At 34.0% G+C, this 18,080-nt stretch overlaps 1 protein-coding gene across 2 annotated transcripts in view; it reads left to right on the top strand.

Moving 5' to 3' along the window:
- The window catches only part of KCNK2 (potassium two pore domain channel subfamily K member 2), a 291,790-nt gene that overhangs the window by 75,916 nt on the left and 197,794 nt on the right, over positions 1-18,080 (top strand). Inside the window, exon 1 of one of the 2 annotated variants that reach the window (XM_051998366.1) lies at positions 1,622-1,767. The exons of the other annotated variant lie outside the window; for it this stretch is intronic. Coding sequence (XP_051854326.1) covers positions 1,659-1,767 — 109 coding nt within the window. The 5' untranslated portion in view covers positions 1,622-1,658. Of the gene's footprint in view, positions 1-1,621; positions 1,768-18,080 lie in introns of those variants that run through there. 2 annotated transcript variants of the gene reach the window in all.

Raw genomic sequence — 18,080 nt, 5'->3', positions numbered from 1 at the left:
TGTCTTGACCAATAATGGCATTGATTAATTGCAATAAAGGTCTGTGACAGAGATAATTATCTTTGTCTATTCAGTAAGCCAAAAACTACTCTAGGGAATAAAACTACTCTATTTCAGGTTAAAGGCACAGATAAAAGTATGTGGCTTTCATCTGAAAACAGGAGAAGAGGAATGGAAAATAAAAACAGACATGAAGAGGTGTTTGATAACTATAGTAAACCAACACTTGAGATCAAATAAAACAATTGAAACACGTCATTTCTCTGTAATAATAACATATTTTTATGACCTTTTCAGACATATAGTGCCTCTCTCATAATTCTAAGAAGTAAGCATCACACAAATTGTTACATTTGTTTTACAGATCGGGGAAACTGAGGCTGAGAGGTTAAGTCATTTATTTAAAATGCAAAGTATGCATTCTGAGATTCCCAAACTAGGTCTCTCTGACTTCTAAGCACTCATTTAAATTTCATTTCCATTTCTCATGAACATAACAGATAAGATAACATTTTTCCAATGCCAATACTGCAAGCCTGCAATACTAAGTAGACATTGGATAGTCTACAAGAGGAAGAGACAGTGAACAATGAATCATGTTTTACCTTCAAAGAGAGTAAAGGTGAAGGCAGGACAAATATACCTCAACATTTCAATGTATCCATGCTTTTATCTAGCTAGGTACTACATCCCAAAATGAAGATTATAGCTTGTCTACACCTTTTCAACCCTTGTGGTTTGTCCATGTCCTCAGAGAGAATCCCTGAAGTGTACTATAGATGCCTTTTCCTGAGTTACTTAAAATTCTGTTGCTACAAAGATGGCTCTTGGGCCGTTTATCTCTTATCCCTGGATCTAACTACATTAACCAATCAAGCAATCAGCAAACATTCATTAAGCACTCACTGTGTTCTAGGCAGCATGTTAGAGATAAAAAAAAAAAAAAAACCCAAACCCAAGACTGAAATAGTCCCTGCCCTTAAGGAGTTTACATACCATCAGCAGAGACAACATGTACTTGCCAAAATTATATACAAAATGCATGTGAATTAGATCCAAGATAATTTATAGGGTGAAGACCCTGACAGCTGACAAGATGATGAAATAGGTCAAATAGAAGGTAGCACTCCTTCTATGACCAACACTTCTCCTTTTTTGAACATATAATTTCTTTAAAGTTTTTAAAGTGTCACTTCTTGCATATGTCATAATTTTAAAGATATTGTTGCTCTATTATCTCTACCATGTCTTTTCTCCTTTCCCTTTGGAAAATTTACAACTACCATTCCTTGATGATGGTGGTTTATTATGAATTGTAATCATATAGCATCACTGGGAAAATGATTTAAAATATGGATTTTTTGTGGGTCATGGACAGTTTGGGATTTATGAAAGCACTACATACTTTCCTAAATGTCACTCAGCTTGCTCTCTTCCTCCTATTCAATTCTGGGCTGAGTTCATTGCTTCCCTACAATGCTTGTCCAAAATACATGCTAGTGAGCTGCCCAATCAACTACATCTCTTAGCCTAAAACAAGAGGTGTGCTTCATTCATTTTGTTTTTCCTTTGTGGATTGTTAGACCTATCTCTTTTGAGTGTCGTGACTCTCATTGAAGAGGCTCTGTAGTATTCTGAGGCTTGATGCAATCAGCACAATGTCATCTGAAAACAGGAGCATCAGGAGGACCTCACCATCTATAGGGAATCCCTCTTCCATTTGGACTCTGCATTGGACATCTTCCATGATGGTGGCAAATACCTTTGGTGAGTATACATCTCCCTGTTTTATGGCTCAATTGATAGTAATAGTCAAAGGGTCATAGAATTAAGTAATCTGTTTTTATATATCTCAAGGGAGAAATTTTACATGCATTGGAAACTCCTTGCTGATGGAGAGCCTTACATCAGTATTCAGTTCTATTGTATCAAGTGCTTTAATCTAACCAACTAACAGAAAATCTAGTTGGATCTTGTATTCTTTCTACCTTTCAGTAAATTATGTAACTAAAATCATGAACTGCTATAAAATCAATCAATCCATAAACATTTTTAAAATGTTTACTCTATGTTGGACATTGTGTTGTGCTATGATATAAAAAGAGGCAAAAGACAATCCATATTTAAGAGAGATGAAAAAATAGCCATGTGGCTTGGTAGATACTGATGTTATTTATGTTACTTTTTTTTTTAGTAATAAGCTATTTATGATTTTTTTCTATTCAATTGTTACCATAACCCTTCCAGATATCTGCATGATTGGTTAATGAATCAAATTATTTTTAGCTACAGTATAGATTTCTTCTTGAGTCTGACCCAGCTGGTCTTCCCATCTTCATTTTTAATAAGGGTCATTTCTACGTTTAGCACATTGTCTTGAAAATACACATACACAATATATTGTCATCAATAATGAAAATCAGTTATGTAAATATCGGTCTCACTCTCTGTAAGTTATCTTCTAATTTCATCTATAAGCAATGTTGGGATACACTGATTAGGTTCTATGCCAAGCCTGTTGCAGATTAATTTCCTACTCTACCACTTTTGGAAACTTTTTGAAGCAATGATGCTCATAATCTTTTACAATCATCCACTGTAAGGTTTTACAAATGATTTTAAATTAAAAACTGATATTTCTCTTACCTTCTATATCCCTTTGCATGTTTAGGAGATCAATTATTTACTGCTCAGGTGATTTTTGGACTCTTTTCCCCCTCAGTGTTAGCACTACTTAATGTTCATTGTCTGTGGAAAATAGCAATAATTTATATTAACATCTTTTCCTTAACCAATTTTTTTGTATCAAGAACCTATTCAACTAGTTTTTGTTATAATGTTGTGATTGTTCACAGTGTCTTCTCACTTTTATCCTTTTTAAAATTTTAACATTGATTTTGAAATTTGCTTTAATGATTCAGTGCTCATAGTTAGTTGATTTAGAAGTGACTTTCAAATCAGCAGCCAATCATTTTCTGTCTCTTAATGCACAATCAAATTCACTTTTTATAATTTCAAGTATTTACCATATCCAGCATCTCCCAATTTGTTTTTTTTAGCAAAAGCATTTTTAATAATGTCGAATATGGTAAAGCCTGTTTGTGAGTGCTTTGACAATTATTATTATTTTGTAAATCAACTTTATTGATTATAGAGGAATTTAATCTATCAATAAAGGGAGATCTAGGCAGATCATCTCTTTGAGATTATTTTTTTCAGCAGCTATTTTGAGTTAATGTCTTTTAAAGTAATAGAACTCATTTCTTTAAAAAATCATTATTATTTTATTAATTAAAAATTCTGTCCTAATTAATATGTAGGATCAGCCTCAAGAGGGCCATTGTTCAAAAGTATTTTGCTCAGCAACTTACCATACTGTTTGAAATTTCTTCCCTCTAAAGTCAAAGTTTTGGAGGTAGCATATTGTAATAGAAGAATACCAGTTTTAAAGCCAAACAACCTTGGTTTAAAGAATAAGCCCTGAAGAAATTGGTTGGAAAGATGGATTTATCAGATTAGATAGCTACTTATTATCTATCTAGTCTTCCCTGAAAATGAAGTCTTGAGCAAACATTTTGGTTGGAAAAAATGTAAGGAAGAGTGTAGAGCACAAAATCCCTCTTTAGAAGAAAGATAGGGATCACAAACGTAAGCCCTGGGCTAGGGAAGAGCCTGGGGTTTGTAGGGGTATATACAATAGAATGAATGTCCAAAAGCCAAGAAGAAAGTATAAAATTGAAGCATGGATAGAGGGCTATAAAAATGTACAAAATTTGTTTTCTGTATTTTATGATATTGCCAAAGGTTAGTCAGGATCAGCAGTTTAATAGAAGAGAATAGCTGAGCCCAAGAGTGTTTTGTCTGGGAAGATTTTGTGCAGGAAGTGTTCTTAAGAGAACTAAGAGGGGTAAGTTTGGGGGGTAGAAATATGACTGGGAGGAGAGGAGCCTGAGGAATGATCCCCAAAGATCTGTAGAGAGGATGATTCAGCAAGCTATTGTTGCTGTCAGGGAACCTAGGATTGTGTGTGCTTACACCATGAGATGTGCAGACTTGATATCATTACCTGCATCATTCAAGCCAAAACATCACTTTCACTTGGTGTAACTAGGTAATTAAGGCAGAAGTATGCAAGGCTTTGTTGTTGTTATTGTGGTTTTGGCTTGGATGCTCAGGATAATTGCCTCAGTTCTAGGATCATGGGGTTTAAAGCTGGAAGAAGCCATACAGATCATCTGGGCCAGCTACTTTATTCTGTTTTATTATTTCTTCTAAAAGTAGTAATCATCCAGAAAATCTGATATAAAATACATGAATCCCTTTGTCACTCCCACCTCCCCAATTCTTATATGAGATCATAGACTTCACAGACTATGTTAACTTTAACAGAAAAACAATAATATCCTCTTTGTCTTGGAGTACTCTGCTAAACTTTGCTTCTGCATTTTCTCCTTGGTTTCTGTTATCATTCTTAATTCATATCATTCAAGTCATATTCTATGTTGTCTTGATTTTACTTTTTTTTTTCAATTCAAGTCAAACTCCTTCAATAAGCATGAGCTATGTCAGATGCAAAGTGTAGTGCAATGGGTCTCAAAATGTGCTTCAAGGAATCCTGGGAGTCTCCAAACTCTTTTTCAGAGGTTATAAAAATTCAAAATTAATTTTTATTTCTAATACGGTAAATACCTCTAAGTATAACCCAAATAAACAAAAAAAAACTTTTTGGACAGATTCACAATAATTTTTAATAGTATAAAGATATTGAAAGCAAAAGTTTGAGAAACATTATTGTAGCAAATAGAGAGTTAGCCTCAGAACCAGGTTCATATATTACTTCTAATATAAACTACATGATTCTAGCCAAGTCATTTAATTTCTCAATGATCTTTGTATCTATAAGTTATAAATAATGTGCAATGGGAATTTCCTTATCTGAGAGTTTTCTATATTGGCAAAATACATCATGTATTATGCTAAGTTCTGAGATACTAAGTAAAAAGGAAATCGTTACTGCTCTGCATCATTTCACGTTTTTGTATATTCATTTTCTTTTTCAAAGTCAGTATTTTTCATTGTACAATAATATTCCATTACATTCATATATTCTAATTTGATCAACCATCTCCTACTTTCTAAATGTGGAAAATTTTCCAGTTGGTTTTATTTTGTTTTTATTTTCTAAGCAAAGGTGATATGAATATTTTTATGTTCCTAATGTTAGATAGATCAGCCCTATGAATTTGTAGAGGCTCAACTGCAGGTTGACAATTGGATAAACACCTAACTGTGTTACAGTGGATGAAACACTGGGTCTGGAGTCAGGAAAAGCCATCTTCCTGAGTTCAAATCTGGCCTGAGGTACTAGCTATATGGTCCAGGACTATATGGTCCTGAGCAAGGAAACTTCACCCTGTTTGCTTCAATTTCTTCATCTGTAAAATGAGCTGAAGAAGGAAATGGCAAACAACTACATTATCTTTGCTGAGAAAATCCCAGATGGGGTCATGAAGAATTGGACATAATCGAAATGACTGAACAACAACTCCAAAAGGCCATTCACTAATTTTAAAGTTATTGAGATAATACCTAAATTATAAATCCTTTAAATTAAGTCAAAGTAAGAATTATTTTTGTACAAAGATTTTGTGGTTTTTTTTTTCCTTCAATAACATTCTGAACAAGCTCTCACTTTTGTAGGTGAGGAAACTGAAGTCCAGATGTGATCTGCCCAAGTTAACACAGAGAACAAGTACCAGGGTTAATATTTAAGATCCTCTGACTCCCAAATTTATTTCTTTGTGATGGTGGTCCACATCAAGTAGTGTCCCTCTCTCTCCATTTCCTATGTAGACACAGCTCACAGAAAACAAAAATATTGATTTTTGTCCTTGAAAAAGTAAAAAATGTCCTCCAAATTTAGTTTATGATTCTTCAGCCTTAATTCTTAATTGAGCAGACAGAATAAAGAGTATCTCTCTCCTTGGGTGATTCAAACAGAGATTGCCTAAGTTTAACAGGCTGAGGCTTGTTTTGTATCTTCCTAGGGAGCTCTCCTTTACAATATAGAAACACTGCATGAAGTGTCTTGGAAAGTCCTTTCCTTTGAGTCTGTTAAGAATCAGGTGAGTCTGATATCCAAAAAGCTAAGGACATTATTGCGGTGACAAACGTTCTTGATATTTAGATCCTGTTAAACTAAGCTTGTGTTCTTATGAGGAAAGATCTGGTTGGAGTGTGGTTATTAGTACAGAAGTGTTTGGGCTGAAACCCAACGCTGGTAATTATGTTATTTATCCCTAAATTCCCTTGCAGTTTCAGCTGGGAAAAGATATAACCTCTCTGTCCTATATCCTTCTCTTGTGTTTTCCTGTACTAGCATGCTGTGTAGCATAATGGCATAGTGTTTAAATGATGACTGAGTCTTGCCCATAGGTCATATAATTACTTCATTCACTTGTATTTGGTGAATGGATAAAAGATATCTGTGAGTGAAATATTAAGGACATTTGGAGATATATGGTGTGACAGGCGTGTAAGTTTACAGGAGGACACAGATATAAAAGAACTGCAAAACTGATAAAGGAAAAAGCCACATTAAAGCTCTAAGCCATTTGTCCCAGTGCGCACACAAATGTAGTTCACTATATACAGAAGCGTCTTGTGCCTGGGAGATTTAATCAAGAGGGGGTTCTGATTTACCATTTTAGTTCTGAAGTCCTTTCCTTCCTATAACCTTAGATGAACCTTTGCACACATCTTGAGTACTTATTGTTTTCTATGTTTTATTAAAATTATTTTGGTTGGATGATATTTTTCAATAGTATAAGACAGGTTGGCATAAACTGTTTTTTTAGAAATCAAATTCCATTTAATTAGGATTAGGAGAAGTTAGTTTTTAGAGCAACCCTGTGGAGAATCTTGTTACTACAATCAGGGAGTCAGTTACTACAGTCAATTCCAGGGAGCTGTGGAAGCAGGAAACCAACAGTTGCTTTAAATGACCTCAGTAAAGACTAAGACTCTCTTTCCAATATTGAGAGGTTATCTGAAGGCACCCCACAGAAGTAAGAATTCCATTCTGGTTGGGTGGTTGTTGTAGCTATTCAGTCATTTAAATTGTATCTGACCCTTTATGACACCATTTGGGGTTTTCTTGGCAAAAATACTGGGATGTTTGCTATTTCCTTCCCCAACGCATTTAACCTATGAGGAAACTTAAGGCAAACAAAATTAAGTGACTTGCTCAGGGTCATATAATGAATAGGTGTAGATTTGAACTCAGAAATGTTTTCCTTAATTCAGATCTGGCACTCTTTCCAGTGTACCGTGTAGCTTCCTACTTTAGCTCTAAAGCAAGTCACACGCTAGCTAAGCAATTTTGACTGTCACAAAATGGACATCACTTTTGAGTTCTGTGCCAGTGGTCACAGAACATTGACAAATCATTTTATAAAGCCAAAACCAATTCCTCATTTATCTAAATTTTTAGTTTATGAAATCAAGATGAAACATCTGGCATATAGTAGGCATTTAATAAATGCTTGCTGATTGATTTGATAAAACAATCTGTAAATCATAAGAAGTATCACACTGGCAGAGTATATTCAACTTCCTAAGTAGCAGGAAAACCTATTTTTCCTTTCAGATTTCTACAAATGGCCACGTTTGTATTGATTATGAAGCAGTTCTATTAAAGGAAAAACAAACAAACAAGTAAGTGAGATCAAGAAGACTCAACATTTGTCAGATTTATGAATAGGAAAGACACATGGAATATGTTAAAGTAGCAAAAGCATAAAAGTAGAAGACCAAAATTCTTTTACTAACTAGACTTGCAATGAGACATATTAAGACTTTGGGCAAGTCAAGACATCTAGTTTTAGTTTTCTTTTTCTCTTCAGTGAAAATTAAGGGCCCTGAAGCTAGCAGGTGAAAAGGGCTTTGTCAAAGCAAGGTGCTGTCATAAAATTATTTAGGCAATTAAATAGCAAAGATCTCTTATACAAGTAATTACTTTGCTTCCACAAATATGCCATGACTTCATGGAAAAAACTTGGATGGTGCAACATCAGCAGTTTTTGTTCTGCATTGGAGATGTTCTTAAATATCCTTGGAAGAAGAGCTGGAGGCAACTGAGGAAGTATATGCCCCTTCTAACTTGCAGTATTTATTAAACTGATTTCAAAAGATCTATGTGATCACTCATAAAAATGGAACCAACCAGGATGCTTTTCATGTGGATTCCAGAATGTTATACTCCCAGCAATGATTAAGGTGATCAAATGATGTCTCTTGTTCTGGCTCAGGTTTTGGTCGAGAATTCTGATTCTTGATCCTAATTCTAGAGTGTCCAGTTCATAAAATAAATATTTAGAGATAATTGAGTAAGCCAAAGTAGTGGGAATGTATTGAGGGATTGCTATTACCTTCTTATTGACCTTACTTGATCGTGATTTCATTCATGGTAGAAGCTGCAGGGAGCAGGGCATATCCTGGTATTGTGGAAAGAGAATTCCAAATTAGATACACTTGCATTTGAGTCTTGATTTCAGCATGGGATGTGGTGATTCATCCACATAGAAATATACAATGGGCCCACAACTCAAATCATGCCTTCCTCCCTGTATATACCTTTCATAAAACTTCCTTATTTGTATAGAGACAGCCATCATCCTCTGAGTCACTCAGATCTGTTAATTAGACTCATCTGTTAAAATCCCTAACCAATCAGGTGCCAAGGCCTGCTGATTCTATCTATATGACATGTCTTATACTCTTGTTCTTGTTTCCATATGTATGGTCACAAATAATTAAATCACCTAGCATTTTTATGTACTTGAAGTTTACAAAGTGTTTTACGTGTTATCTCATTTAATTCTCTCAATGATTCTGTGGGATACATGCTATTATTTTCTAGTTTTGGTTCTTATCACCTTTTCATTGGAATATCATAGTATACTAGTAATTGATCTTCCTTCCTTCTGTCTTTCCAATCTATGATTTTTCATACAGCTGCCAAAAAAGAAAAAAAATCTGCTAAGGCATGGGTCTGACCTAGTTACTCCCTGTTCAAAAATCTTCAGTGATGCCCTGTTGCATCTAGGATGAAATACAAATTTGATAGCCTGACATTTAAAGGCCTCCACAATCTGGCTTTGAGTTACTTTTCCAGTCTTCTCATTTTATATGCTGTATGTGACCGCCAAATTGGAGTACTTAGTTATTTCCTGAGGTTAACATTCCATCTTTTGACCCTTCTCTGATTGAGCTCTCTCCTTATCTCTAATTTCCATGATTCTTTCCTTTCTTCCTTCAATCCCTAACTCAATCAACACTTATTAAGTGTCTATTCTGCATCAGACACTGAACTAAGCTTTGGAGTTATAAAAAGAGTAAAATATAATCCCTGCCCTCAAGATTCTTACAGTCTAATGATTCAAGGGTCAGAGGTGTCACCTCCTTAAACCAAAATTTTCTAAAACACTGTGATTTCTCCCTTACCTTGTTCCCACAATACTATATTTAGTTGTAGATATTTTTAAGTCTTACAATAGAATATAAGACTTTTAGAACATAGATATTTATTTCCATCCTTTAATCTATGGCATCTAACAATTCAAGAGAGTCATAGATTTTGTGGTGCTTAGTAAGGGTCTGGTCAATTGAATTAAGATTGAGTAAGCCAAAGTAGTGGGATTATATTAAGGGATTGCAATCACCTTTTTCTTGATCTTACTTGACTTTGATTTCATAATCTTGAATAAATTTTTATCTTCTTAACCCTCAGTTTCCTCATCTCTAAAATGAGAGTAATGATTCTTATTCTTCCTGCCTTCCAGGGTAGTTAATGGGTAGATCAAATGGGATTATAAGTAAACACCTTTAAACTATTAAACATAATAAATATGTGAGCTATCACTATAGGGCCTTTTGATTTCAACCTTGGGTTCAAAGTGTTGCACTTTGGAGGACAGGGTCTGGACAACATTTTGTCATCACATCTGGGCCTTGTAGAACAAGCATCTGGACTGAAGGAGACTCTTCCTACAGAGAGAAGCCACTAAACAGGTTTCATAGCCTTGTGGTTAAATCCTAAACTGCCTGAGTTATGCAGATATAGTGTATGAGGGAAAGAGTTCAAAATCTGAGATTGATGCAGATGACATCCATCAAAAAAAGCAAAAGAAACACTACAGTTAATTACCAAAGAAGGTTGGCAAGACATTTTGGAATCTGTGCAATGCACTATTGGCTTTCTTTCTTGGGAAGAATATCAATGGAAAATAGTAATCAGGTTTTTTTCCATATACCAGTCATCCAAAACCAAACCACCACAAAATTCAACTTTCCACTGTTGGGATAGATGTGAAAAAGGGGAAAAATAGGTAGTTTATACCACTCAGAGTTATATGTGGGTTGCTAAAAGATTTCCATAAACAAATTTTAAAAAGGAAAAGCAGGATATGGTTGTGCTGTGTGTGTGTGTGTGTGTGTGTGTGTGTGTGCGCGCGCGCACACCCGCGATATCTGAACAACTGCTGTAGGTCTTTATTAAAAGTTCATAGAATCACAGAACACAGGAGTTGGAAAGCATCTTATAAACTCTGTAGTCCAAATCATATCTGACCAAAAATCTCATCTACAATATTCCTGAAAACTACTAATCCATTCTCAATTGAAAAACCTCCTGCGAAGGGAACTCACTAATTTCAAAGGCAGTCCATCCCATTTTTGAACATTTCTAATCATTTAGAAAAAAAATCCTTCAATTTCTTTCTGTTCTATATTGTTCTATCCAATGGAACCAAGCAGACAACTCTAATTTTTCTTTCACTTATCAGCATCTCAAATAACTGAAGACAAAAGATTATATTGCCCCCTCTGCCAGGCTAAACATCTTCCATTCCTTCAACTGATCCTTATATACCATAGGTTGCTTTTTCCATACCATTCTGGTTGCTAACCTCTTGTCAATATCTTTCCTAAAATATGCCACTCAGCTAAAAACAATTCTGCAGAGGTGACCTGATCATTTCAGGGTATAGCAGGAATACTGCCTCCCATGTTCAAAAAGATGATGTCTCTCAATGTAGCCTGGGATCATACTCAGCTTTTTGTTTGCCATTTCACAGTGTTATTAATTCTAAGACTATATGCCACTAAACTCAGAGATATTTTTCATTTGAATTATAGTTTTGTCAGTCTGTCCTTTCATTATGAAAATAAAATTTCAAACTCAAGCATAGGATTTTAAATTTCACTACTAAATACCAGCTTAGTAGATTCTGTGCTATTAAAACTTTTTGGAGATCCTATTATTCAAAATGTTAATTTTTCTTTCCTGTTTCATGGATCTGACTTTTAAAGAAATATACCATCTAGGTCTTATCCAAGTCATTGATAAAAAATGCTAAAATTGACAAAAAGCCAAGGAGAGATCCGAGAAGCACACTAGTAGATACCTTCTTCCAAGATGATATCAGTCTTTAAATGATGACTTTTGGAGATGGTCATTCATCCAACTAGCAATATACCTAACTATATTCCCTTTTAGCACATATCTCTCAGTTTTGTCCTGAAAGGCATCATATGAGATTTTGTGTTTTGCAGTAATATAATACTATCATGTGAAAGAGGAGTGTCCCATATCTCCACAAAAATTCATGTAATGTAATCACTGAAGAATTTGATGAAATTTTGTATATTTAAACAAGATGGTTTATACACTGTGAACTCTTTAGAGGCAATTAAATGGCACAGTGGATACTTTGCCAATAATCTGTGTTGAAATCTGGCCTCAGATAGTTACTAGATGTGTGACTCAGGTATGTCACTTAACCTCTGTCTGCCTCTCTTTCCTCCTGTGTAAAATAAGGTTAATAATAATCTAGGGTTGTTGTGAGGATTAAGTGAGATAATATTTGAAAAGTGCTTATCACAGTGCCTAACACATAGTAGGTGTTTAATAAATGTTTGTTTCCTTCCTCTCAGTACTGGGAGTTTGGGACATGAATCCAGATAAGTTATTGTACTATTTCTAAAGCATTCCTTGATCTATCAGCTTAATAACTTCTTTTTTTCATAATTATAACTTTTTATTGACAGAACCCCTGCCTGAGTAGTTTTTTTACTCACTTTTGTTCCAACTTTTCCCTTCCCTCCCTCCCTCCCTCCACTCCCTCCCTTAGATGGCAAGAGTCTTATACATGTTAAATATGTCACAGTATATCCTAGATACAATATATGTTTGCAGAACTGAACAGTTCTCTTGTTGCACAGGAAGAATTGGATTCAGAAGGTAAAAATAACCTGGGAAGAAAAACAACAATGAAAATAGCTTACATTCATTTCCCAGTGTTCTTTCTTTGGGTGTAGGGGCTTCTCTCCATCATTGATCAATTGAAACTGAGTTAGATCTCTTTGTCAAAGAAATCCACTTCCATCAGAATACATCCTGATACAGTATTGTTGTTGAAGTGTATAATAATCTCCTGATTCTTCTCATTTCACTCAGCATCAGTTCATGTAAGTCTCTCCAAGCCTCTCTGTATTCATCCTGCTGGTCATTTCTTACAGAACAATAATATCCCATAACATTCATATACCACAGTTTATTTAGCTGTTCTCCAATTGATGGGTATCCCTTCATTTTCCAGTTTCTAGCTACTACAAACAGGGCTGCCACAAATATTTTGGCACACACAGGTCCCTTTCCTTTCTTTAGTATCTCTTTGGGGTATAAGCCTAGTAGAAACACTGTTGGATCAAAAGGTATGCACAGTTTGATAACTTTTTGAGCATAGTTCCAAATTATTCTCCAGAATGGCTGGATGTAAGTTTAATACCTTCTTAAATGAATAAATAAAGGAATGAATGAAAGCCATTTATATATATTGATGTGAATTGTTTTTGACAAAACTAAGTTTCTTTCTAATGTTTCTTCACCTTCCATTTCTAAATGCTTACAACCTATTTCTTTAATTATAAATTTTAAAAATTTTCCAGGATGCTGGCAAGCTCAATGGCTTATAGAAGTATAATCCATATTCTTAATTCTTTTAAAAATTAGATATGTGATCTCCTTCAATTTTGTGGCACCTCTCCTGTTTTCCAGTCTTTGAAAAATCAGTCATAATGACTGCTTCTTTCAGTGTCCTAAAATGTAGTTTTCTAGGCTCAGTAAGTTGTGCTCATTGATGGAAAATTAGAGACTGTCATGTCATCAAGTTTGTCTTAGGTTTTAAATTTCTGTTTCACCATCATCATTTTATACTTCACAGTATTAAAACTATTATTGAAAGATAAAGCAAAAATAAGTAATGGATTAACAAGTTTTGTCTCTTCTCTTTCATCTATTATCATATATCAGATGCCAGCTAATTTTGCCCCCTGTTACCTTTGTGAGTGTGCAAGTTATTTAACTTTTTTTAAGGCCACATTTCTCTCATCTGTTCAATAAAGTGTTTGGATTAGAAGTCCTCTAAGATTCCTGTAAGCTCTAAGTATATGATCAGGTGATAATTTAAAAATTTATCCCTAAAAAATAGTGATGATGCTTTTGTTAAGAACAGAGCTAAACAAAAAAAAAAGATTCTTTTTATTATTGTTGTTCTTGTTATCACCAACATTAGCTCATATTGGGTTTTACCTTTCTTTGGGGTTTCTCTTGCTAATCTTTAATACAATTTCTCCATCAACTGCCTTTATTTCCATCTCCTATACATATCTTTTTTTAAAAAATAACATTTTATTGACAGAACCTATGCCAGGGTAATTTTTTACAACATTATCCTTTGCACTCACTTCTGTTCTGATTTTTCCCCTCTCTCCCTCCACCCCCTCCCCCAGATGGCAAACAGTCCTTTACATGTTAAATAGGTTACAGTATAATCCTAGATACAATATATGTGTGCAGAACTGAACAGTTCTCTTGTTGCACAGGGAGAATTGGATTCAGAAGGTATAAATAACCCGGGAAGAAAAGCAAAAATGCAAGCAGTTTATATTCATTTCCCAGTGTTCTTTCCTTGGATGTAGCTGCTTCCGTCCATTCTTGATCAATTGAAACTGAATTAGCACTCTTTTCAGAAGAGATCCACTTCCATCAGAATACATCCTCATACAGCTATATATATCTTTTTAAGATTTTGAGTTAGCTGATGAGTTTCCTCTGCATCCATATTAATCTAATTAATTAATAAAATAATAGGAAGAAAGTTCCTATATTTTCTTCTAAATGAAATAGTTTTTGTTTTAATCTTCAAGATTCCATTTTTGTGAGTTTTCCATCCCTTCAAAAAAAAATCCTTCTTATCTTATGCTTTGGCCTCTCTCTCAAGATCTTGGATACATATTTGACTATATAGTCTACTTTCCCCCTCCTTTTAGATCATCAATTTTAAGGTAGAATAGTCAGTGTTTTCTTCAAAGTTCTCATCATTTATACCTCAACACCCCGTCCCTTCTTGTTGCTCAGAATACAGTTTACTTGTATCTCATTGAGGCTTTGAAAAATTAACTTATCATTGGGACAAATCAAAATTTTATAAAAATGCAATTATCAAAAATAAAGTTTCCTTCAACGTGAAAATATGACAATTTCTTTTTTCAGGGAATAAGGACAACCCAAAAATGTCTGGAAAGTTGAAATCCCCTATTATTAATAAATTTCAAACTTTGTTCCGGTTCGTGAACTGTTCCTCAAATTTCTCATCTATTTTCTTTAATCCAGGGGGAGGATGTCTCTACAATAATGTCATTTTTAAAAAAAACTCCAATTCTCTCCAATTTGTTTTCTTTCCTGGATTTCTTCAGTGTAAGGAATTTGATATAATGCTATACCACAGTTCCTTTTAGATATTCTGTTACTTCTAAATAAAGTATACCTTTCTGTAGCTATGTCATGAATCTAATTCTGCCAAATTCTAATTATACTTTTGAGATTAATTTTGCCTTTTTGCTTCTAGTTCACCTTTTAATTACTTTGAACATTTATTTACTGAGATCTAAGATGTGTTTCATTGTTTTTTATGTTGTTTATTTTCTTTTGTGAATTACTGATCTTCTCAACTACTATTTTCCTATATTTCCTATATAAATTTTCTATTTTTTTAAATATATTTCCTATATTACAAATGTTATTCTTCATGGTTTTGGGAATTTTCCCCTTGATATTCCATTTTTCAATTCAAATTCATCTTTATGATATTTCTAAGATTTAATGTATATGTTTTAAATAGATTTAATTACTTGATCATTAGGTGTAATTTGGATAGGTAAAGGATCTTGAAGTTAGAAAGTCCTGAGTTCAAGGCCTACCTTTAAAGTGGGGTGAAACTCCAAATAGGGTTACAAAAGGTAGGACATGACTGAAATGATTGAACAACAACAACATTGTTGGATGCATTTTCTATAATAGAAATTTCTATTGCATCAGAAATCAAAGGACTAAACTTTCTCAGACTCCCAACTCAGAAAAATATATTGTTACTTGCACTTGAAGCTTCTTTAATTTTTAACTGAAAAATTCTTTATTTGCTAATTTCATCTTTTAGAAGACAGAGACAAAAGGGAAATTGATCTTACTGGACTTGATATTAATCTACAAGGAGGAACTACTCAGTGAAGTGAAAATTATAAGAGGAATGGGAATAGTAAGCTTCTAATACTTAAAACTTCAAATTTACCTTAAATTATTTCAAAGAAAAAGGTTAGGTGAAACAAAGGTGGAGTAGAATAAGTCTGCAGATTAAACAAGACATAATCTTATAAAGAAAGTCAAGAACTAAGGGTAAGGGAAAGAAGCATGGTGGTCAACAGAAGTAGAAAAGAAATTTGTATAGTTATTGAACAACATACAGAGCATCTGGACAGAGAGGTCAGATAAGGATTTTAAGAATATATCACAAACCTCTGTCATAGAGTCACAATATAATAATGATGGAGGATAGAATTACCTGCACATTTGCCCTGCCTCTCTTCTCTCTTTATTCTCTTTTCTTTTCTCCCCTTCTGTCTCTAAATGTTTTTTTCCCTCCTTCCCTGGGGGGGAGGACATATCTCCTGCACTTATCTCTTTTCTTAGCTCCTTCCTCTTCTTTCCTATCTCTCCTCCTTCCTCTTTCTTCTCTCCTCAGAAGACACCTAGGCAATAATCTCTTGATTGACATTATAATTTAATACTTCAAAAAACAGAGAAACTAGTAAAGGAGAATTATTTGTCTGGATCTAATTTTCCCCCAAAGAGAAACATCTGGTGTTTGGAGGTAGAAATCATGGGAAACTTCATCTTAGAATTCACATGCACATCTCCACATAGCATGGTATGGTGGACAGTGGTGGAGCTGTAGTATACTGGGCACTGGACATAGTGTCTGATGACTTGGGTTTGAATCACCTGTCCATTCCTTACCATCTGTCTGATTTTAATCAAGTCATTTAATCTCTTAGGATTTTGTTTCTTTATATACAGAAAGGAGGGACTAGAATAGATGACCTCTTGAGTTCCTTTCAAATTCAAAAAAACTATGGTAAAATGGGAATAGTTCTGATTCAGGACAACCCTTTTTAGGACATTTATTTGTTGGGTTACCCTGGGCATTTTTTAGCCCATCTCCATATGATTACTAACCTATCCACTCCGCTCTACAGCTGTGGGGCCTAATTCTAGTCAAAAGACTCTGATGGATGAGCTTCCACTTGATCTTGCCTAGGAGCTAGGCATCTAGAAACATTGTGTACTCTTCTTTCTTTTCCAGATTTCTATTTGTGTTTTGTTTTTCTCTATTAAAATGCAAACTCCTTAAGGGCAATGACTGTTTTTCTTTTATATTTTAATTCATAACTATCAGTGCATAAGTACTTATAAATGATTTATTCATATATTTAAGACATTTAGCCTGTCATTTTTTCAATCTGAAGAGTTTCAGGTGGGACCCCAGAATCATTTAATTTTTTGTTTCTTTAATCATTAATGACTTGGAATATTTATTTCATATTGTTGTTAATCATTTAGGTTTCTTATTTTAACAAGTTCCTGTTCATATTCTTTGACTATTTTATTTATCTATTGGAGATTTTTCTTTTATATTTGAATCATTTTCTTATATATCTTGGATGTGAAATTTTTATCAGAGAAACTTGTAAAAATTTTTTCTCACTTCTCTAGTCCCCTTCCAATTTTAGCTGCATTGGTTTTATTTGTGCAGAATCTTTTTTTATTCTATGTAATAAAAACTGTCCATTTTATCTTCAATGATATTCTCTGTTGTTTAATCATGAACTCTTATTTATAGCTACAAAAAGTATTTTCTTCCTTGTTCCTCTAATTTGTTTAATGAGGCAACTTTTTTTAATTTGTCATATATGTTTTTAGAGTTTTCCTTGGTATATGGTGGGAAAATTAATTTAAGCCTATTTTTTCTAGATAGCTTTCCAGTCTCCCAAGAAATTTTTAATAGTAAATCCTTAGTCCAAAACATGTGTAGATTTACTAAACACTATGCCACCTTTTTAATTTGTTTCTGTATGTTATATATAATACTTTGTATTCTTTTAAGTATCAATTTCTTCACCTCCAAAATGAGGGTGATAATATTTCACTGACCATAGAGCTGTTTAAATAAAGCACTTTGCAACCTTTAAAGAACTAAATAAATATAAGTGGTTACTATTATGATTCTACAGGATAGAAAATTCAGTTCTCAATACCCTGAGCACTAGGACATCTTTAGGTTTTTATGACATTCCACTCCCTTGGTTCTGTCCCCACCTGTGTGAATGATCCTTTTCATTGTCTTTTACTGAATCTGAAATTAAGTAATATCTACTAATCTTGGTGGCCTCCAAATCTCTTTCCTTTACTTGTTTTTCTTTTACCTCAATATTATTTTTCTACACTATTCCTATGGATATCTATACTGATGACTTTCAGATCTATTTATCAATTTTTTATGTGTGTCTCTACCTCTAACCTCTCACATTCAATTTCCTGTTAGGAATCTTGAACTGGATGTCCTGTAGACACCTTAAACTCAACATGTCTAAGACTGAACTCATTGTCTTCTCCAAAACCTCTC

This window comes from Antechinus flavipes, chromosome 4 (assembly GCF_016432865.1).
Source record: "Antechinus flavipes isolate AdamAnt ecotype Samford, QLD, Australia chromosome 4, AdamAnt_v2, whole genome shotgun sequence".
NCBI classification, from domain to species: Eukaryota; Metazoa; Chordata; class Mammalia; order Dasyuromorphia; family Dasyuridae; genus Antechinus; species Antechinus flavipes.
This window is presented reverse-complemented; position numbering and strand designations above follow the sequence as displayed.